At 38.8% G+C, this 23,431-nt stretch overlaps 1 protein-coding gene across 1 annotated transcript in view; it reads left to right on the top strand.

The window, feature by feature from the left end:
• NEMF (nuclear export mediator factor) overlaps nt 1-23,431 on the top strand; it is a 1,922,187-nt gene that overhangs the window by 1,383,943 nt on the left and 514,813 nt on the right. Inside the window, exon 23 of the mRNA XM_044074284.1 lies at nt 4,790-5,096. Within this exon, the coding sequence (XP_043930219.1) occupies nt 4,790-5,096 (307 nt within the window). The remainder of the gene's footprint in view (nt 1-4,789; nt 5,097-23,431) is intronic.

Raw genomic sequence — 23,431 nt, 5'->3', positions numbered from 1 at the left:
AATGAGCCGAATATGTTGGTATATAGACAGCAACATAGGGCAAGAAACATTGTCAGCTTCACAATATGAACCAGAATGTAAGCCCATGACCATATGGCCTTCACTGTAATATCTGTTATTCTGTAAACATTGGTGTGAAATAATACCTACAAATACTTTGGAGACTTAGTGGGCCAGTCAGTGAGAATCCTGTTTGGCCCTGATGTCAAGTTCCTCACCACTGCATTTACAAGGAATATTTCTTTGTTCTCTTCCTTCAGGCAGAGGATTTACACCTCTTGCTTGAGCTCTCCACTAGTCTAGGTACATCACTGTTAAGATTTTGAGACAGAACAAAATAATCATCTGCAAAAAATATAACTTTAGCCCCAAACAATGTCCACCCCTTTATGAATGTTTCCTCATTTAACACTCAAATGGTTATTTTACCAGAAGAAACAGAATGGGACAGAATAGGCAGCCATATCTAGAACCTTTATGTAACTTGAAAGGAACCTATTATATATCCTTAAGTAAAATCTGTGGTAGAGACGAATAATACAAAGCAGTGATTGCATATATTAAAGGATCTTGGTATCCCAAACTGAGCGAAGATATGCCATAAATAGCTCCATTTTATACTGAATGCCTTTTTAAAATTTGGCAGTATTGCAGCTACTGGCATAGGTTTGCTCTGGAGCCCCTCTGCATATTCAGGTTTTATGTGATATCATTGTATGCTGAAACACTGATATTTTTCATCAGTGTGATATAGTTTATTGAATTATGTAACAGTCAAAGTTCTTTAGATAGACCAATCCATAATTCTGGAGCCTTCCCCCTTTCTTTGAATTTGTGTGGCCCTGGAGTTAGTATATTTAATTTCTGGTGTGTCGGGGTGAAACCTCCAAATAAAAGTTGTTTCTTGTTTTTCTTTTAATAATCACAAATGTAACCTTTTGGTTTACATGTGCGACTTCTTTTTTTCATTGATTTTATTTGCAATTGATGGTAATTGCCAGTAAGTTTGTTTGATGTTTCAGTCAAACTTAGCTTCAGTTATTCTTTATAGTCATAATATACTTGAGTATATGTGTGTGTGTGTGTGTGTGTGTGTGTGTGTGTGTGTATATATATATATATATATATATATATATATATATATATATATATAGAGTCAACATGTTGAGCTCCTCACTATAACAGCCCTGCACAAGTCATATTTAATCATATTTGTGTGGTATAAAATTAATTAGTACAGATCCCTTAAACAGAAATTATGCTATCAACAGAAGAAGAACATTAGCAAATTGTTGGAATGTATTGGGACTTACCCTTGTCATACCTGTAGTGCTTGTAAGTTTTTCACCGTTGAATTACTTTGTCCACCCTGACACTGGTATTCATTACACACCTAAACTCTATGATAATTGTAAAAGTACTGACTTAGTTTATTTGCTGTCCTCCATTGCTTGTTCTTGCTTTTATATAGGGAAAATGAACAGGTCTTTGAAGGAGCATATTCTTGAACATTTATATGATTTACACAAGGGTAAACAACAAATACCCTTGCAAAACATATTAGTTTATGTCGGAATACGTGTGTATCTAAGTTTATGGTGTTGGAGAGGTGGTGATTTTGTAAATACAGTAGACTCCCTCTTTAATGGTCTTGCTGGGACCAGACCTTAGGCTGGATAAATGAATAGCTGGTTAATCAGAAAAAGCATACAAAGTAGCATTTAGAGGTTATAAATCAGCTAGAATAATAGGCTTTGTGTTAGTATGCATTTTTCTAATGAATATGAAGTCTGAAACTCAAATGTCTGGGTATATTTAGCCCAGATGAGGCGGAAGTGTTGTTCCTCTCTGTTGTCTTTTGCTAGGGCTACAGCAGAAAGTTGATGGCCGGTTAAAGAGGGGCTGGATAAGAGGGAGGCTACTGTATGCTGAAATTAAATGGATAATGATGCAGGCTGACAAGCGCTCAGGCTTGAATGATGTTGTGCCTTTAAAACTGGCACTTAAATCATGTGACCTTTTTATGATTGAATGTTTGCTATAAATAGGTTATTTTAATTATATTGTTGTAACTTGGTCGGATGAAATGCCACCTGGAGTGAAAGCGCTTAGCCTAAATTAAAGTTTTATTGTTTTAGCTGAGTTGGTTGGTCCCGTTTCTTTGTATTTGGATTGTCTGAAAAGAGCTGCGTCACAGATGTATTCCTCAGTTTTTTGTTTTGACCATTTAAAACTGCCTTTGCTGAGATGCTATGTATTTTACAGGACTGTAATCAGAAGGGGGTATAGCAATTTACACCATAGCCTGGCTCTATGACACAAAGGATGGAGATCTGACTGTGATCTAGGCAAGTAGGGTTTGATTAGCAGCCCCAAAACTACTAGAAGAGCTTGGGGGGTGAAAGGGGCATGACCCACTCACATTTTCTGGGGGATAGAAATGGATGAGTGCACTTGGGTTGTCATTTCCCTGGCAGATTGGTAGATTCTATGGAAAAAACACTCATGCATTAAAAGTAAGGTCTGGGTGGAATGCCCCTTGCAGAAGTGAGGAGACATTGTCCTTTGCTGCAGTCCATTGCATGTTCCTTCCTTGGGATTTAGCTGGATTCATGCAGGGAATAGGGCAGCATATGAAAAAATCTTGAAGTGCTTCTGATTGCTGTATGAGTGATGGCCATTCCTGGACAGTGCTCACCCTAATGATGGGAATCAAATAGCCTGACTGAGTATGAGGGATAGAGGGACAGTGGAGGCAAAATGAGAGAAAAAGAGATTTGCACCATCACATATTTACTTGGACTAGTCCCTTTCCTCACCCTTGCAGGAGAGTTTAGATTCATACCCAGCTGCTGTCACATATCCACCAACATCTTATCAGCTACAAACAAAACAAGTAATTTTACTTTTAACAATTGCAGTGCTTCAACACATTTTGAAAAAAATCTCATCTTTTATTCTGGTACTTAAATCAGCTTGATATCTGAGCAATGACTTTATCCGGCTAAACACTCTTTTTTTTCTGTGTAACGACTGATGCAAAGTCCTGATATAGCCATATTATGAATGGACAAACTTTGTTTAATTTCTGAGACATTAACTGTGATTAATTGTTATCAAAAATGTATTTGCATGCTTTTATACCTAATATTCCTCTTGGCCCAGGCAGCTGCCCATAATTGTTCTTCAAGCTAAAATACAAAAATTGAATTATGTCTGGCACTGGAAAGGTGTTGCTGCCTAAAAGGAGTGAAGGTGAAATACTGCTGGTTGTTTCAGTTGTTATAATAGTTTCTTAGTTTATTTTAATGTATTCTTTGCCCTGAGGTTCATTGTATTCTTTTTGAGACGGAGTGATGTAGAGAAATACCTCTTCTATCAGTGTCCTTTCGTCCCTGTCAGTGGCTGACCTATAGCAAATAAGATGGCAGTCCCCCAGTCAAAGATTGCTGATACAATTTTATTTATTTATTTAACATTTATTAACCACGGAAGTCCAACTTGGAATGAAGCCAATTTTCAGCAGAGACCCAGGGAGAAACTTTCCAGATGCATGTTTCTCTATGCTTGTCATTGAGCAGTATCATTTATAGCCTACTGGCAGATGTATTTGAAGACAATAGAAATCATAGAAAATGTAAGGCAGCTGGGCTAGGAGGCCATTAACACTTTGCCAGTACCCACCCTAGATCTTGACTCCCTTTTCAGGGATAGACAGGCCAGTCATACCAAGGTTGAATTTATGAATACCCATACATCTATCTAGCTCCCTTTTGAAGGGTGATATTGAAATGTAGTCCTGTATTTAGAGAAGACGTATGCTCTAGAGAAGTTGTAGGAGCTACGTGAGAAATCTGTCTCCACCTCGTTTTGTTTATTTACTTTGGTAAATTTAGAGCTCAAATCCTAGTATTTGCAACACTGATTTATGAAGGTTTAAGGCGTCTTGTACTATTAGATCCCTTTTGGCTTAATACGTGAGGCACATATTGCCCCTAGGGAGTCTGTATGTTACTAAATAAATAATAATTAAAGGGATAGAGGGTCCAATCTCTCCTGGTAGCCCATGATTTTTAAGCCTGTGTTCTTTTTAGTTAGGGACTGATGTAGTCTTTTCAGTTGTTTGATGTATGTAGTGTGATATATCCCAAAGGGGGGCATTGAGTTCTCTGGAAAACTTAAGATCCAGACTTTGAAAATAACCTTACTTCTGTTTATTTTTCATGCTTTTTTCTTTTAAGAGTCCAGTCATGAGTTTCTACTGCTCTGTGAAAAAGTTTTGACATTGCTTTTAATCTCATTCAGAAGTGGCACTGCATACTACAATATATTTTAGAGTGGCATCCTGCTGTACCACTGGCCATCAGCTGTTTGTCTACGTAGATTGAAAGTCTTTTTTCATAAACTGATTTCCCTTATTGAGTAACATAATATTTATTGGATTGATCCATCCGTTACCCCCTTTTTTCCCATTTGTTGCACATGGGGCCAGAGTGTCACATCAAAAGCAGCCATCCTCTAGATCCAGTGTTCACACACTGCTGGGTGACTAGCCCTGCCACAGTTTTTCTTCCATAAGATGCTTGCATGCCCACTGATTTAGCAGATAGGAAATTGAAGTGCTTCATTAACCCAAATGTAAATATAAGTTTACTTTGTAGCACAAACTATGTAGTTTCTCTCATGTTAGGTAGAGTTGAATGATTTGATCTTGAAATGAACTTTATAAAATATTTGTACTGCGGAGATTAAGCTTATCTTTTATAATATTGATAAAATTATCTCCTAGGTTCAGAGGAAGGCAGCAGTAGTGATGAAGACCGAGAGGAAAAAGAGAGTTTTCAAGAACCCGAAATGGAAGAATCTGAGCTCAATAGTAGCCCAAGCGAAGAACTTACAGAAGTGGAAATGAAGCATTCTGATCATCTGGGAACAGAAAAGCAGGTCACACTTGAGGATATAGTGGAGGAAGAGAGTGAATCAAGTGAAAGTCCAGAATTTCTAATCTCAAAGACTGAAGCTCGTGAAGGTAATGAGGATGAAGAATTCAGTTTTCCAGACACTGCAATTGATCTTTCTCATCTCCATTTGCAAAGGTATTATATTTTTTAATCATGTGATGTATTTTGTGATGACATTTAATACATTTAACAATTTCCAGGAAAAGAATTACAGTGCAGTGTTTATTACTGTGACACTGCTTGCACCAGTTGTTGTGCTTTTTTTAGTTCATTTTTGGTGTCCATCATTTTTATTTTTCTATACCAGTCTTACCTCCATTTAAACACGTAAAAAGGAATGAATATAAATTGTAAGAATGACTGGATCAGTTTTAAATGTTGTTGTTGTGTCTTTCGGCTTTTTGCGGTTAGGGGTCGCCACAGCGGAACTCTGGTCCGCTAATGATTGGCAGTAGATTTTTACGTGCCAAGTTGCCAGCCCTGACACACAACCTTCAACAAAGGTACGCCCATTCACGCATGTCTCCACACAGAAGACACTCTAGCTGAGAATCGAACAGGACAATGTCTTACTGTGAGGCGACAATGCTACCGCAGCACCACCACCGCAGATTGGATCCGTTTTAAATACCATCCCTTATTATACTGGTAACCGAATTGAACACCTTAGGTTTGTTGATAGTATCTACTTTGCAGTCATGCTTCAGTATTTTCACTTCAGATATATAGCAGTTTTGTTTTTTGCTTATTTCATGAACCATGCTAGGTTAACTGTTAACTGAGAGCAAGTCCTACTGTATATAACAGTATGCTTTCCTGACTGTACAACTGGAGAAGCAAGTACCTGCATTTTTGTTTTATTGAACACAGATCATTAACTGTTTTGCATCATTGTTTCTTAGGCACCTTTATCAGTGCACTTCTTATCTCTAACCTTGCCAGTCAACAAGCATCTATGCTAACTACCACCTCCTTAGTTCCTATACAGCACTGTTTCTAGTTAAATATACTGTGTCATCTGATGAACAGTGAAGCTGTGGAGACATTCGTGGGAACACAGCAGTGATGAGGGGTCGCTTCCTACTCTTAATCTCTGACTTGCTTATGTGTAGGTTCACAAAGTGGCTTGAACTAAATACCCACTTAGCAAGAGTTCAGAGGGTGTGTCCCACACTAAAGTGCTAACTATGTCCTGCAGGCTCCAATACCTCTGATTTCCTGAGGAGAGTTATTTCAATTCCATCCTTCCCTACTGAGCTGTTTTTGACAGAACTTGAAACAAAACACTTGCTCAACCAAGGCAGACAACACTACTTGAACCAAGACCCTTGCATTTATCTGTCTAATCAACATTTTTGCCGTGAATAAGACCTTCCTTGGTGTGCCTTTTTTTCTCATATTTGTAGAATCATTTAACTTTTTGTAGGCTTTTTGGTCAGTAGTCTGTTTTTAGTGAACAGCCCTGCTTTTTCAAATGGAGGGGGCACTTCTCGTGTCAAAAATTTTCAGTCTCCTAAAAGATCATTCAGTCTTCATCTGACATCCCATGCCATTAATGTCATTAGAGGAGCACCCATGAGTTAGCAGGGTTGACTTTACATTTGTAATTTATTCCTGATACTCTGAGGATTAGGGTGTACCTTCCTGCAAAATGTGAAGTGTTAGTTGATGTCCTTGTAATTTTTGGCTTTAACATTTTTTTATATCATTTGATTTCTGATTCAGTTAAAATTATTCTTAGCTTGTCTTTGTGCACAGTTCTGTCTTTTTTCAATTGTTTTAATTTTTATCATGAAAATGTTTAAGATTCTCTTCAACAAATGGCCTTACTGATAGAAACCTTTGGCTGAGAAAGAACATTTTTCATGTCTGTGTATACTGTCTGGGAGCAGACCACGGCTTGGTTATTAACATTTTTTGCAAGAATTTTAATTAATGGTTTTCCATTAAGCATGATGTTATTAAGGAGTATCTTGAAAGAGAAAGAAAGCTGCACTAGTTCTGATCAGAAAAAAGAAATGTGTGCATACCCTGTGTTGAGTGTCTGTATGTGTGTGTGTGTATAGGAAAAGTATACAGGAAAAAGAAGACTTGTAGGTCAAGGAGCAGAGGTAATACACTTTCCAATTTCACTTGAGTCTTATGACTGCTTAGAAGCAGCTTTTTTTACCCAGATGTCCAATAATCTCTTAGTTCCTTTGGCAGTGAAATTGAATACTGGCATTTTTTCATTGTTACTGTTGGAGCATTTCATTTTTTTTTATTTTTTATTTTTGACAGTTTCACTCTTGACCTTGAAAGTGGTGAGAGGCTTTGCTTATTTCTTGAGGGACATAGTGGCAGCAAGAACCCACAGAGGTGCAGTTATTTGAACCTTCGTTGAATGAATAATTAGACTCTGATGCAGATTTCTGTCGAATTTCTGTGTGCCGCATGATATGCTGGTCAGTTTATCTAACTCATTAGCCTTGGAGTATACCCAGATGTAAGATTCCCCCTTTATTAAGAAAAAAAAAAAAAAAACATTAGTGTCCGTAGGTTGGATGTATTACATTACAACGGTCATTTGTTGAATTAACATTATACTAGGCATACCATGAAGCGCAAATGTTTTGCATGCAAAACACTTTCATTAACTGTAACTTTTTTAATTATTAGAATCAAATTTAACTTTAGAATAGTCCATATTTGTGACGTTTCTTAGCTGCTTTCCATATCTGGAGACCTTAATAGGCTGTTTGCATCAGATGTCTGATTTTCCTTTTGGGACAATTTTGCTGCACTACAGCTTCATTTAAAAACAGAACTTCAGAAATCTCTGTTTGTGAGGCTTCTGGCTGTCATCTTTCTCACAGTCTCTACTTTCTATTAAAAGGACTGGTTGAATCCTTCAGATTCTTCTTGATGATCTTGGACCTTTAACATTAATGTATTTTTCTTTATGAATGTCTGAAACGTCTTTTGTACTGCTTAACATTTTTACCCATGAGCTGTATAGAATCTCATTTTGGTAGCTTTGCCCACTACTTCAGCTTCACGCTGTGAACTTTCCCATGGCTTCTGGATTTTCACTTTGTCTCCAGCCTTTAAATCTGCTAGTCTTCTGCAGTCTATAACATAGAAGTATTTGTCTTTTCTGATTTCTTTCCTGCCCTTTTTTCTACTTTATACAGTTTTCATAAGTCAGCAGTGCAGTTAAAGTAGAAACTCTGCTTTTCAACCGTATGTCCATTAAGTGTTGAGATGGTGAGAAATTGAGACTGTATAATGGATTATTATTATATTCCAGAATCGCCAGATGACAATCCTCTTAGCTTAGGATTCAGCTCTTTCCCATTAGATTCTTCACTGTTTTTAGTTATTTGATTGCAGATAGTTTGACATGGATGTTTTACATTTGATTTCCCATTCATGCACAAATCTCTTGACTTCATGTCTTGTATATTGTAAACTGTTGTCATATATTAGAAGACCAAGTATTCCCTGTCTTGAGATATGGACCTTAATGCACTGATCTCACTTTGACTTGTACCTCTCGGTTTGATTATGACAGACAACTTTCAGTAATCATTCATATGAGGTACATAGCTACACTGCATACATTGGCATTGGAACAAATAATTTATCAACTCTGCTTTATACATGGTTTGGATTTGGATTCATTAGCATTTCTACTTTTGGATTGTTATGGTGCACATTGAAGAATGTCCATATTTGCAGTATTTGTTCCGTATTCACATTCCGGGCCAAAGCATGGTATCTCTTTCTTGTTCTTTCATTGCATTTTGTTATTCTCACATGTGATCCATGCATTTTATCAAACATTTATTTTTGTAGTTGATTGTGGTCTATTATTTTTCAGTTTTGAACATTAAGCCGTGGACACAACTTATTTCTTCCTTGAAAGAAAAATAAGGCTGAATTTTCTCTCCTTAATCATGATTTTTTTTTCTTAATAATGCCTTTCAGTAACTACATATCTAAGCCAGTATCAGGATAGGCTCTTAATACTTATCACTGTTACAGTAGCCTAAGCTTATAAGGGTTATATCCTGCATAGAATACAACAGCCAGCCAGCTTCTAAAGCACCAGGGCACCTTCCCCATACTCAGACATTAGCTCAAGCAGGGCTGACTAAAAAGATAAGTTTGCATGCCAAGGCTTTCGGAGCTTTCCTGACGCCGAAGAGCACACTCCTCTGTGGACTTTTGAGGATCAAAGGTTGGCTTAAGCTGTTTCATTGCTGGGAAGATAAGTTTCCTTCTGTGAAACCTTCAACAAATTATTTCTACTGTTTAAATGTACTTTCTTGTGTGGGAAAGTACTTTTTAAGCTAGGGGTATTTGTTTTTAGGGATTGTCATGCAACTTTGCTTTACTTTTCAACAGGAGAGTACTTTTGGGTTTAGCAGTTGAAAAGTTGATTGAGATATTCTAAAACCCCTTTTTTGTTTAGAAGCTATGTTCAAATTCATTTTTCAGGATGGTAAAGTGTATTACATCGCTTAAGCTAGGGGTATTTGTTTTTAGTGATTGTCATGCAACTTTGCTGTACTTTTCAACAGGAGAGTACTTTTCACTTTAGCAGTTTAAAAGTTGATTGAGATATTCTAAAACCCTTTTCTGTGGAGAAGCTATGTTCAAATTAATTTTTCACTATGGTAAAGTGTATTACATCACTATTTACTGGGAAAAGTGACTTAATACAACTTTTGAATTTTTTATTATCTTTTTATCGCCTTGTGCTGGTTAGTTTCCCAGGGAAATGGACACCATGCAGCAAAATACCGATCCCACAGTCAAACTTTCTTCCAGCCCCAAAAGTAAAAATAAGTTAAACAGTCTTTGCCATCAAAGGAAGTTAGCAATTTGCCTCAGCTGCAAGTGACTGACTCTGCTGTGTCCAAAGCTGTTTCCTCAGACCATTTGTCTCTTTTCCTTGGATGCTTCTGGTGTTGTCTCTGTAGCCACTGTTGACTAGAGGTTATCCACATCCTGTGTGACTGTTGGGTTCTCCTTAGTGGGCAAAGGAGAAACACTTTTGTTATTACTGGGACAAGCGGCAGGGAAGACTGTCTATATTAGAACATCGGAGTTTCATAACTTCGAATGATGTAATATCGAACCCTATTACGCGAAAGTTGAAAATATCGAAGCAACAGAAAACTGAATTATTTCCTAGGGAAAGAATTTTGTTGTCCATTTCTGTTGCTTCGGTATTTTCAGCGCTGTGGTGGAAAGTTACGGGTCAAGTTCAGGTAAGTGTGCGATTGAGTGCGGGTTAGGGTAGTTAGGGTTAGGGTGCGGGTTAGGTATGTGTGCAATTGTGTGGACATGAGGGTTAGGGCGGGTTAGGTGAGTTAGGGTTAGGGTACGGCTTAGGTATGTGTGTGATTGTGTGGACGTGAGGGTTAGGGTGGGTTAGGTGAGTTAGGGTTAGGGCACAGGTCAGGTAAGTGTGCGATAGTGATGAACCTTAGGGTTAGGGTTTGGGTTAAGGTAAGTGGATAGTTAGGGGTGTGTGTATAGTTTAGTGTAGGGTTAGGTGTAAGATTTTAGGTGTATGTGTGTGAATTGCTGTTTGTTTGGTGTGCTTGTGTTGTGTGTATGTGTTTTGGAACAACAATTTTTTTCCCTAGGAAAAAAATTGCTGTTCTGTGTGTTTGATGTTTTTAGCTTTCGCATAATAGGGCTCGATATTAGAACATTCGAAGTTTTGAAACTTCGATGTTCTAATATAGACCCCAGGGAAGACCCACCCCCACCCCACTTAATCAGAATGTTGTACCCATCCCCTGGGGAAGCTGTTGCTTCTTTTAAAATCCCTTATGCCCTAATTTTTTTGTCAAAAAGAAACAGAAAGCTCAGTATAGATCTTCTGTTGCTCCAGTTTCAATGGACATGAGTGGTTTATTAGGTCTGTCTCAGAGTCTTGTACAGGCTATTGACCATTCTTATCAGGTGGTTTCTGATAAGATAAAAAGGGGTTACTCTTATCCTGAAGAAATTCAATGAATTGAATCTGAAGAGGAATGTGGTAGGACAAATACAGATTTTTCTCCTCAAAATTCTGATTCAGACTCTGAGATGAGCACATTATCTGACTCTCCCTATCAAACTATGAGAAGTGAATAAACTGTTGAAATAAACAAAAATACAGGCAACCTTATGTCCGTGTAGCAAGACTTAGACCAACAGTAAGCCAAAGACCAGAAATCCTTTAACGCAAAAGTTTAATTTTCACAGAAACAAGCGTTTTCGCCGTGACCCCTGTCACGGCTTCATCAGAAGGATACAATGGAATAGTTTAAAACACCCTTTTAAGTAACAGAACAGGAAGTGAACAAATAATTACATTTCCTGTGATAACTCATTAATATAACTAAAATAAAAACCAAAAAAATCTTATTCTTGCTTAACTACATCATAAAAGAAAATATAGATTTATAATTTAAAAATTAGACATAAAAAACCTTGTATTAAACAATACATAAATATATACACACACCTTCAGTATGTATGTTCCCAGAAATATAAGCAATTACCTATAGTAACTCTTTAATTTTAAAACTGTTGATATATTGCAGTTTTCGTTAAGGCCAGGCGGCCTAAATGCATCCAAATTTAATTGCCATAACAATTCTACATTTTCGAGAATCATAGGGGTTGGGCCACCACGAATATTTGGAACAACGTGGTCAATACCCATAAAATTAAAGCTATGGCCTGGGTTGGTATCTACATGTTTGGCCAATGCATTTTCTAATAAGGATTTCTTTATTGCATATAAATGTTGGTAAATCCTTTCTTTTAGCTTACGGTTAGTTTTTCCTATGTAAAAGGATGAACAACAGTTACATAAAGCAATATAAACAACCGATTTAGACTCACAGGTAATTTTATGATGGATAAAAAACTTTTTCCTCCTTACTGTAAAAGAATTGCCTGTTTTCAGAAATTTACATGTATTACAAAAACCACATTTAAAAGAACCCGTGGTTCTAGTAAAGTCATGTGAACATGCTGTATGTTGTAGTAAATCTTTTAAATTACTGCCTCTTCTGTAAATAACAGAAGGGCGCACACCTAATTTGTCAATTAAAGAAGGAGAATTTATAGCTAAGGGCCAATTTTTTAAAATAATAGCCCAGATACTTGTTGAATTTAAATTATATTGGGTGATAAAACTCAAAGAGAAATTTGGTTCTGCACAAATAATACAGTTGTCATTTTCAATAAATTCAGTGTCAGAAGTTGGATCAACAAAATTATATTGATCAAGCAGAGGTTTATATACACCTTTCACCCTTTTAGCATCGACTTCATGAATAAGTTCATCAATTAGTGGTAGGGGGTAACCTCTGTTGGTAAATAAATTTTTTTTTTTTTTTAGAAATAGACATTCAAGTCTAAAATCTTCCATAGTACTGCACATCCTTCCTGCAAAAAAAATTGGCCCTTAGCTATAAATTCTCCTTCTTTAATTGACAAATTAGGTGTGCGCCCTTCTGTTATTTACAGAAGAGGCAGTAATTTAAAAGATTTACTACAACATACAGCATGTTCACATGACTTTACTAGAACCACGGGTTCTTTTAAATGTGGTTTTTGTAATACATGTAAATTTCTGAAAACAGGCAATTCTTTTACAGTAAGGAGGAAAAAGTTTTTTATCCATCATAAAATTATCTGTGAGTCTAAATCGGTTGTTTATATTGCTTTATGTAACTGTTGTTCATCCTTTTACATAGGAAACCGTAAGCTAAAAGAAAGGATTTATCAACATTTATATGCAATAAAGAAATCCTTATTAGAAAATGCATTGGCCAAACATGTAGATACCAACCCAGGCCATAGCTTTAATTTTATGGGTATTGACCACGTTGTTCCAAATATTCGTGGTGGCCCAACCCCTATGATTCTCGAAAATGTAGAATTGTTATGGCAATTAAATTTGGATGCATTTAGGCCGCCTGGCCTTAATGAAAACTGCAATATATCAACAGTTTTAAAATTAAAGAGTTACTATAGATAATTGCTTATATTTCTGGGAACATACATACTGAAGGTGTGTGTATATATTTATGTATTGTTTAATACAAGTTTTTTATGTCTAATTTTTAAATTATAAATATATATTTTCTTTTATGATGTAGTTAAGCAAGAATAAGATTTTTTTGGTTTTTATTTTAGTTATATTAATGAGTTATCACAGGAAATGTAATTATTTGTTCACTTCCTGTTCTGTTACTTAAAAGGGTGTTTTAAACTGTTCCATTGTATCCTTCTGATGAAGCTGTGACAGGGGTCACGGCGAAAACGCTTGTTTCTGTGAAAATTAAACTTTTGCGTTAAAGGATTTCCGGTCTTTGGCTTACTGTTGGTCTAAGTCTTGCTACACGGACATAAGGTTGCCTGTATTTTTGTTTGACTCTCCCTATCAGGGATTCTCTTTCTGTGTGCCTATTTCCAGAATGTGCTAGTGTTTTCAGAGGAATAACACTGAGATTTCGCAGTCCTTTCAGAATATGAAATTTTACAACTGGAATTCCCAGAACCACCTGCCACCATCCCAGTGCTACCAGCTTTGGAGCCTGTGGTTCCCTGATAGCCAGCCTGCTCCACCAAAGAAAGCAGATAGAATTTACAAAGTTCTCAGTCTTTCAAATTTCTATTCATTCATTCCAGACCTGACCCAGCAGCTATAACTATAGTCAATCCAGCTACTGCCAAGCATTTTGTTAACTTTAATCCTTCCCCTTGTGACAGAGATGGTAAAACAATTGATGAGGTTTGGAAAAAGTGTATGCTTCTGCAACTTTAATTTTTAGAATTTTGAAGTGTCAGGCTGAAAAGTTACATTTTTTTATTCTGACTAATTATGAAATTATGAGGAACATTTTATCTGCAGTTCCTTCCTGTGAGGAACAATCCTCTTTGTGTGATTTGGTTTGTTCTATTTCTCAGGTCACTACTCATTTTTTTAAAGTGTGCTTATAACTCTGCAGATACTACAGCCAGGGCTGTTAACTGTGGTACTGTTTTGAGGAGGTTTGACTGGCTGTATTCTCAACATCTAGAGGAAGTAAAACATGAGATTTTAAATTCACCTTTGGGTATTGATTTAATTGTTGGTCCATCTGCTGCAGAGATTATTGACAAATATGATGAGACAGATAAGCTGATACAGGGAATATCTCAGATTTTTCAGTCCTCCTCCTATATTTTCCAAGGGTTTTTCTTCTCCCTCATCCAATTTAGGGGATGAAACAAAACAAACAGTCTCAGCAAACTGCTAGCAAGCAGCTGTTTAAAAAACAATGTCAAGGAGGTTCCAGAATGAAAGAATGTTCCCTTGAAAGAAAGTCTGAATCTCCATTTCTTTGTTTAGCAACAGAATGTTTGATATACAGTAGATATAAAAAGTTTACACACCACAGTTAAAATGTCAGGTTTTTGTGATATAAAAATAAGACCACAATAAATAATTTCAAAACTTTTCCCACCTTTAAGTGTGACCTATAACCTGTACAATTCAATTGAAAAACAAACAAATCTGTTAGGGGGAAAAAATATCAAAAATAAAAAAACATATAATAAGCTGGTTGCATAAGTGTGCACACCTTTAAACTAATACTTTGTTGAAGCACCTTTTGATTTAATTACAACATTCAGTCTTCTTGGGTACACACCTGCCATCAATTAAAGAGACTCTGATTAACCCCAAATAAAGTTCAGTATCCCAGTAGGATTTTCCTGACATTTACTCAGTTACCTGCTACAGCAAAAGCCATGGTTCGCAGAGAGCTTACAAAGCATCAAAGGGATCTCATTGTTGAAAGGTATCAGTCAGGAGAAGGGTACAAAAAAATTTCCAGAGCATCGGATATACCATGGAACACAGTGGAGACAGTCATGAGAAAATATGGGACAACAGTGACATTGCAAAGAACTGGACGTCCCTCCAAAATTGATGAAAAGACAAGATGAAAACTGGTCAAGGAGGCTGCCAAGAGACCTGCAGCAACACTGAAGGAGCTGCAGGAATTTCTGGCAAGTACTTGTATACTACATGTGACAACAATCTCCTGTATTCTCCATATGTCTAGATTATGGGTTAGGGTTGCAAGAACAGAAGGCTTTCCTTACACAGAAAAACATCCAGGCCAAGCTAAAATTTGCAAAACAATACATCAAGTCTCCCAAAAGCATGTGGGAAACTGTGTTATGGTCTGATGAGACCAAGGTTGAACTTTTTGGCCACAATTCCAAAAGGTACGTTTGGTGCAAAAGCAACACTTCGCATCCCCAAAAGAACACCATCCCCATGGTGAAGCATGGTGGTGGTGGCAGTATCATGCTTTGGGGTTGCTTTTCTTCAGCTGGAACTGGGGCTTTAGTCAAGGTGGAGGGAATTATTAACAATTCCAAATACCAGTCATTTTTGTCCCAAAACCTTCAAGCGTCTGCTAGAAAGCTGAAGATGAAAAGGAATTTCACCTTTCAACATGACAGTGACCCCAAGCATACATCCAAATCAACAAAAGAATGGCTTCACCAGAATAAAATTATAGTTTTGGAATGGCCCAGCCAGAGCCCAGACCTAAATCCAACAGAAAATCTGTGAGGTGACCTGAAGAGGGCTGTGCACAAGAGATGCCCTCGCAGTCTGACAGATTTGGAGCGCTTTTGCAAGGAAGAGTGGGCAAATATTGCCAAGTCAAGATGTGCCATGCTGATAGAGTCCTACTTAAGAAGAATGAATCCTGTAATTAAATCAAAAGGTGCTTCAACAAAGTATTAGTTTAAGGGTGTGCACACTTTGCAACCAACTTATTGTATTTTTTTATATTTTTCCCCTAACAGATTTGTTTGTTTTTCAATTGAATTGTACAAGTTATAGGTCACATTAAATGTGGGAAAAGTTTTGAAATGATTTATTGTGGTCTTATTTTTTATAGCACAACAGGGGTGTGTAAACTTTTTATATTCACTGTATGGGTTCTGAGACCGATTCAGCAGGGGGTACAGATGAATGTGGGAAGAAATCCCTCCTTTCCAGGGAATTATTCCACATCCACCAGACCAAACCCTTCTGCTCTGTCCTGTCCTACAGCACATGCTTTCTTGGGGGGTAATATAAATGGTTCATCCTTCCCAGTGGGGAAGAAGTTTTTATTCAAGAATGTTTCTGGTGTCAACATAAGAAAATGCCTGGAGACTAGTTCTGGATCTTTTCTTCCTACAGTAGTTTGGGATAGTGCCCAAGTTCAAAATGCTTTCACTACACAATCTCCTACCCTTCTTCCTCATTTGAGTTCAGATGTTTCTTAACGTTTTGTATAATGGATTATGTTAACAGTTCTCTGCCTTAACCTGTGGGCTATCCACTGCTCCAGGAATGTTCACAAAGTGTCTTGCTCCAGTTAATGCCTGTTGCAGGGTACAGATTATCAACATTTTCTGTATTTAGAATACTGTCTTATCTTTGCAGAGTCTTTTTCAAAGTCTCAGGTATTATCTTGACAGAAATAAAGCTTTTAGAACTTCCTATACAAGCTGAGATTCCAAGAGAATATTCAAAAGTCTTTTTTGACGTCATCACAAAGGATTGTGTTCCTAGGGTGTCTGCTAGTCACCTCAGTACAAAGAGTTTTTCTTCCACAGTAAAAGAAAAAAAAAAAAAAAATATATATATATATATATATATATATATATATATATATATATATATATATATATATATAGATAGATATTTAAATTTATACCAAGAGTTTTCCAGTCAGATTTTGGTCACTTTAAAGGAGTATCTCAGGAGTCTGGGTCTTATCGCAGCTATGATTTTCATGATACCTCTGGCAAGACTACACATAAGAAAGATGCAACGGTCTCTGAAGTCTCTCTGGTCCTAGCACTGACACCCATTTTTTTTTCGGATTGCAGTTCTGGAATTTGTGAAAGGAGAAATCACTTGGTAGACACATCAAATATCCGCAAATCAAGGTTCCTTCTTCTTCTGTCCTCCTGCCTCGAAGCAGTCACTCACCTTAGACTTGGCTTGCGGAGCAATGTCAAGGGGAGTAAAAGTGCAAGGTATCTAGGACAACAAAAAGATACAAGCACATAAATGTAAAAGAGTTGCTTGCCCTTATCAAGGCAGTCAACTCTCTGAATCACCTTTGATCCCCAGGACCGCTTCAGGTTGTCATGGACAATGCTATAGTGACTTGGTACATAAATAAGCAAGGAGGGAACCAGGGCTCACCACTATACAGACTAGCCGGTTTAGCATGGGATATAGCTTTGCAACACAATTTCATCCTGCAGGCTTCCTATGTTCTGACAGTCTAAATTATGTGGCAGACAAGCTGAGCAGGACAAGGGCAGACTGTTATGAATGGAAACTAAATCAGGGTGTCTCCCAAGATTTGCACCATCTGTGGGGAGTTCGTCAAGAAGGTTTGCCTCCTTGCTAATCAATCAGCTGGCAAGATTCTGCTCTAGAAATTGTGCAAGAAGGCCTGGAAGACAGATGCCTTGTCCTTTTTCTTGGACAGGAATGTTCCTGTATGCTTTTCCACCCTTTCCACTGATATCCAGAGTACCTTGGGGATCATGTCAGTCGCCCTGCTAGACAGGGGACCAGGGAAGTAAATAGTCTGGGAAGAAATAGCCAGGGAATTGTTATGGCTAGGCTTGTATAGGCCCTAGGGCCGAAAGCCTAGTACCAACCTATGAACCTGTGAACTTCTGAAAATTCAGTAGGGAATCCATCAAGATCATTGTGGTGACTCCTTTTGGCCCAGGCAGCAGTGGTTCTCCCGTGTTTTGGAATTGGCTAGGAGCAGTTATCCCAAGCTTCTTCACAAGCTGGATCCACTAACAGAAGAACAGGGATGTTAGATACATCCCAGTCCCAAACAACTTCAACCAACTGCATGGATGATAGGGTCTTAATACCTTATAAGCACTTGTTATACTGAGGATGTGCAGCAGGTACTAATGAAGGCAAGAAAGTAGAAAATTCATATATTAGCAAATGGAAAAGGTTTTTTAGGTGGTGCCAACATAACCAGCACTCATTCAGGGCTAGTGTTTCTCTGGTTTTGCAATATTTGTGAGTTACTTTCTTGTGGTCTGTGTTACTTTTCTATCAAGGTCCATTTGTTCAGCATTTCAGCATGTCTGCACACGGATCCCCTCTTTCAAGGCATTCCTATGTCAAAATGTTTTTGAAAGGGGTTTTGTGTAACAGACCTCCAAGAAAATTGGTGGCTGATCTTTGGGATCTTAATTTTTGTGAAAAAGAAGCTAACAGTTGCTCCATTTGAACCAACTTCAAACTGGAGTTTTATCCATACAGCTTTCTCTGCCAGAAACTTTAGTTTGCATGTAGTTCTGTAAGTAACGTGACCCATGGCATTGTTTATCATTTTTTTCAGGTGGAAACAGTGGATAATAGCTCTTGTAATCACCTTATTTAAATGTTGTCAGCCAGTTCAAATGTGATTCTTGTCACAGTGACTGTGTTGATCAACCATTCTGTTGGTTGTGATTGCTTCCTAATGATACCGACACTTTCCACTTCATTTCTTGTTCAGCTTTACTTCCAAGTGCTACATGGGTTTTTCCAGGAGCATGTATGGCTGGTACAGCATCACGTTTAATATGCAAAAGATGTTTTCCCAGCAGGATTATTAAACCTGGCAATGAATCAGCTTAATCATGCAGAATGGCATTGCTATGGTTGCACACAGTATCTGAAATGCCTGTCCTGACTGTGCCACTGATTCTGTACATGTGCAATCTTTTCTTTAAACATTAAGAATTTCTTTAATAATGCATGGCCACTTACAAGCCCCATGATCTAAAATATTAGAATTTACTTTTTTAAATCCATCTATTTGAAAAGAAAAAGTAGTCTGAAGTTTGGAATTTTTTTTCTAACGCAGCAGCAGTTTTTTTTTATCTAATGGTACCAGAATAGGTTAACAGTGAGCACAATGCTCTCTTTTCTTAAATTGTTTTCCATTTCACTTAATAAAGAAATGCTCTTTTGTAGCACACATTAAGATTTTATTAAGACCTGGCCGGAGCTTGCTTTGATGCTGTAGCCACATCTTCTGCAAGCTTTTATTTCAGTTGTATGAGCAGTTATTTTTGTGGCCTCTCTCTTTGTTAGAGTGCATTGCCACAGGATTCCTTTTCATACCCATTACATTAATAACATAGTATAGTCTGCCTTTATTTCTTGATTTTGCCTTGCCTTACTCGCATTTCATTTCACACACCTCCTTTTTGTCATCCATTGCTTTGAGTACTACTAATGTCACTTTCACATAGCTGCATCTTTTTGGTAAGGTCATTTCTGTTTTTGGTAATAGCCCGTGCTTTGTTTCATCTGCTGTACAATAAAGCATTCTTTTTTATGAAAGTAATGCAGCTGGCAAATTTAGCCTAAGGATCATAGGTTACTTAGACTATCGACCCAGAGGTCATTTCAAGCTTAGCTGTTTCATCCCAATGTAATACTATAGATACTCTAGTCAGTACCCAGGATTGTATTTAGTAATGACTGCTCATATTCAGGAGGGTTGTGAGCGTTATCCCCACTATGAATTTACCAAGACCCTTCCACTCTTCCAGGTTCCTTTTGAACAGTGTCAAAGAGGTGCGCTGCTTCACATGAACTGGCAACCTATTCCAAAGAAGCGTCAGTCGCTGGGAGACAAATCTCTCCCTCCAGCACTTCCTATTCAAGTTGCAGGGCTTATTTAGGTCCCTGGAACAGGCAGCTCTAGTCCTGTTTGATTTATGGATGTGCAGAAAATTCATTAGGTTTTGGTCGGAGATTGCTCTGTTTGTCTCTCTTCTTCAGCTTAGTAACATAAAGATGTTCATCGTGTTATCCTGCTGCAGTCATCACACTTGGGTTATCCTGTCGTCAGGTGGTCCCGCAGTCGGCCTGAATTCCAAAGTCTTGGTCTGGCGTCGGTTGCTGTCGCTTCTTCCCTGACGTCAGTGCACCAGGGGTATATAAGAGGCATCCGACGCCATTTTCTTCAGTCTTTCTTGCCGCGCGGTGCCTGAAGCAGAAGCGGTTCGCAAGTGCCAGTCGGCCGACACCTGAGATTTTCTAATCGAGTTTCAGTCCGAAGTCTTCAAAGCTAAGTACCCCATTGGGGAACCTTTTCTTGCCTCAGTCCGATGTCAGAAAAAGTTAACAATTGTATTTCTTGTGGGAAGCAAATACCTCATAAGGACTTTCATTCTTATTGTATACCTTGCCTAGGCCCAGACCATGACGTCACTGGTTGTCGGTTTTGTGCTAGGTTCAATAAGCGAACTATAAAGCGACACTTTGATTTTGCTCGACACTACTTTGGTAGGAAATTTAATTATACTATGCCGTCGGAGCAACCGACTACCGGCGTGCATAAAAAACGCAAAGATAAAGACAGGCAGCCTAGATCCAAGCCAGAATCCGAGGCCTCTGTTGGGTCAGTCGCCGGTTCTCCGGTTTTCAGTGAAGCGCCTACGCAGCCCCTGACGACCGCAGAATTGGAACCCCAGACCGCTTCGGATTCTCAAGCAGAGAGTACTAGGCCGACACAGCCATTTTCTTTAGCCCCTACCAACACCATTGCAGAAGGAGAATCCGGTGCTGTGGAAACACCTTCGCTTACAGAAGGTGTCTTTAGACCGACTACTCTCACCATAAAACCTTATGCTAAGCTTAAGACTCCTTTAAAACCTAAAAAGACTGTACATCAGTCTCCAGTTCAAGGCCCCATGCCTAAGAAACAGATGCTTAAGATGGCTGAAGATTTGCTTACTCTGATCAGGTGTTCCCAACCCCCCCCAGACAAAAGGCCAAGACAAGAGGAGGATTATGCCTCTTCTGATCAAGTTTCTATTTCCTCAGACTCCTCTGAGGAACAGGATTACTCCTTTCCCCCTTATGAAGATTCTGATGCTGAAGATTTCATTCCCTCAGCATCTCCCCCTGAAGACTATTCCTTTGGGGAAACCTTACATACCATGAGGGAACATTTCCACTGGGAAGGTCAGGACTACTCCGACTCAAAGAAAAGGCTCTGAGAGTTTCTCTTACTTCCCCAGCACAGACCACTTGCTATCCCTCCAGTTTTAGACATTGTGGATGATGTTTACTTAGAATCTGGTATAAATCCAGATTGTCTGCCTCCTACTCCAGCCAAACCAGACAGATATTAGAGTGCCTGACTCACACAAATTCCTTTACAAAAGCCCTTTTGCTTTCCCAGAAACAATCACCCAGGGTCCCAGAGGGGCTAAGGCTTCTATGGCTAAAAACCCTGTGCCCTCTGAAAGGGACTCCAGAGCACTAGATAGTTGGGGGAAAAATGTTTACACCTCAACTACTCTGGCTATGAGAGCACTAAATTGTCAATTTCACATGCTGAAATATCAGCAATTCCTAATGTCTCAATTAAAACAAAAGATGAGTGCACACTCTCAACAGTCTGAATTGAAGGAAATGCAGGATCTGTTGCATGCAGCTGTACAGGTGGGCAAACATACTTTACAATGTGGATTTGACTCCTTGGAAGCTTCCTGTAGAGCAGCTGTTACTGGGTCTGTCATACGTAGGCATGCTTGGTTAAAGGAACAGACTCTGCCGGATCATATTAAAGCAAAATTACTAGATGCACCTTTACAGCAGGATGTCTTATTTTGTGTTAAAGCAGAAGAGGTTTTAAAGAAAATGGAGGATAAGGCAAAGTCTATGCAGACAGTCAAAGATTTCTTACAGGTACAACCCCCTCGCTTCAGCAGAAATTGGCCAACAAAAAATTGGTCCTTTCCAGCTTCTGACAGACCACAGAGGGGTAAATACAGACGCCCAAGGGGCAGAGGTCAAGCACAAATCCCTTACAAACCTCGCCAATGGGCCACTGCAACACAGAAAGGAGGAGAAGACAGGCCTCAAACTACTAGAAGACAAACACAATGACTTTAGCCCTCAAACTGCCAAGCAAAACTCTCTTGGCAGCTCCCTTGGGAGGAAAATTAGCACTTTTAGCAGACAACTGGCGCATCATCACAAAGGACAAATGGGTCCTAGACATTATCTCACAAGGTTACAGATTCCATTTCCACACCTTGCCAAGGATAAAAGGAATGCCAGACCTGCCACAAAATCAATGGGCAGAGGCACAAAAACAAATTGCAGCTCTCATGAACATGAGAGCCATTCAACTGGTACCTACAAAGGAGCAAGCCCAAGGATTTTACTCAAGGCTCTTTCTAGTCCCCAGAAAGGACAATGCATGGAGACCCATTCTGGACCTTTCAGTTCTAAACACCTACTTGCAAGTACCCAAATTCAAGATGCTAACACTACAGCAGCTTCTTCCCATGTTGGGCAAGAAGGCTTGGCTAGTAACGTTGGACCTCAAGGAGGCATACCTGCATGTCCCTATCAGACAAAATTGCAGAAGATACCTCCGTTTCATTGCAGGTTCAATACATTACCAATTCTCTGCACTGTCCTTTGGCTTATCTACTACGCCCAGGGTCTTCACAAAATGCCTGGCATCAGTAATTGCATACTGCAGACAAAGAGGAATTCAAATATACCCATACCTGGATGACTGCCTCATCCAAGCAGAAAGCAAGGACAGTCTCTTACATCATCTGGCATTTGTAAAACACCTTCTAAGTTGCCTAGGGTACACAGTAAACGAAAAGAAATCAAAACTAGTGCCCTCACAGAACATGACATTCCTGGGTGCCAACTTGAATACAACGGCCCAGATGGCTTACCTCATGCCAGACAAGCAACTATAGCTAACTCAATACTTCAAAATAATGGCAACAAAAACCCAACTCCCTGCAAGAAAAATTCTGCAGGCCTTGGGATTCATGGCATCTTGCATACTACTAATACCATTTGCAAAACTGCATATGAGGAAATTACAATGGTACCTGAAAAGCGTATGGACTCAACACAGCCACAGCTTGGAAACAATGATACCTCTCATTCCCTGCCTTCAGCAGGAGTTTCTATGGTGGTCACAGGCATGTCACCTCAACAAGGGTCAGCCTTTCATCTTACCCCCAGCCAGGTAAACTATGACAGCAGATGCATCGGACTATGCCTGGGGGGCACACATGGCAGGGCAGTGCATTCAAGGCAGATGGACTACAGATCAAAGATATCTGCACATCAATCAAAAAGAAATGCTAGCTGTACAGAATGCTCTGACAGCCTTCAAGGACATCTTACATCAGGGACAACTTATTATAAGGACAGACAATACCAGAGTAATATGGTACATAAACAAGCAAGGGGGGTACACACTCCTACCCTCTATGCAGGCAAGCAATGACCTTGTGGAACACAGCACTGACTTACCAAGATCAATTACAAGCACAATTCCTGCCAGGAAGAAAGAACACCTTGGCAGACGACCTAAGCAGGAACA

The sequence above is a fragment of the Protopterus annectens genome, chromosome 6.part0, assembly GCF_019279795.1.
Source record: "Protopterus annectens isolate FY-2018-M chromosome 6.part0, PAN1.0, whole genome shotgun sequence".
NCBI lineage: Eukaryota > Metazoa > Chordata > Ceratodontiformes > Protopteridae > Protopterus > Protopterus annectens.
This window is presented reverse-complemented; position numbering and strand designations above follow the sequence as displayed.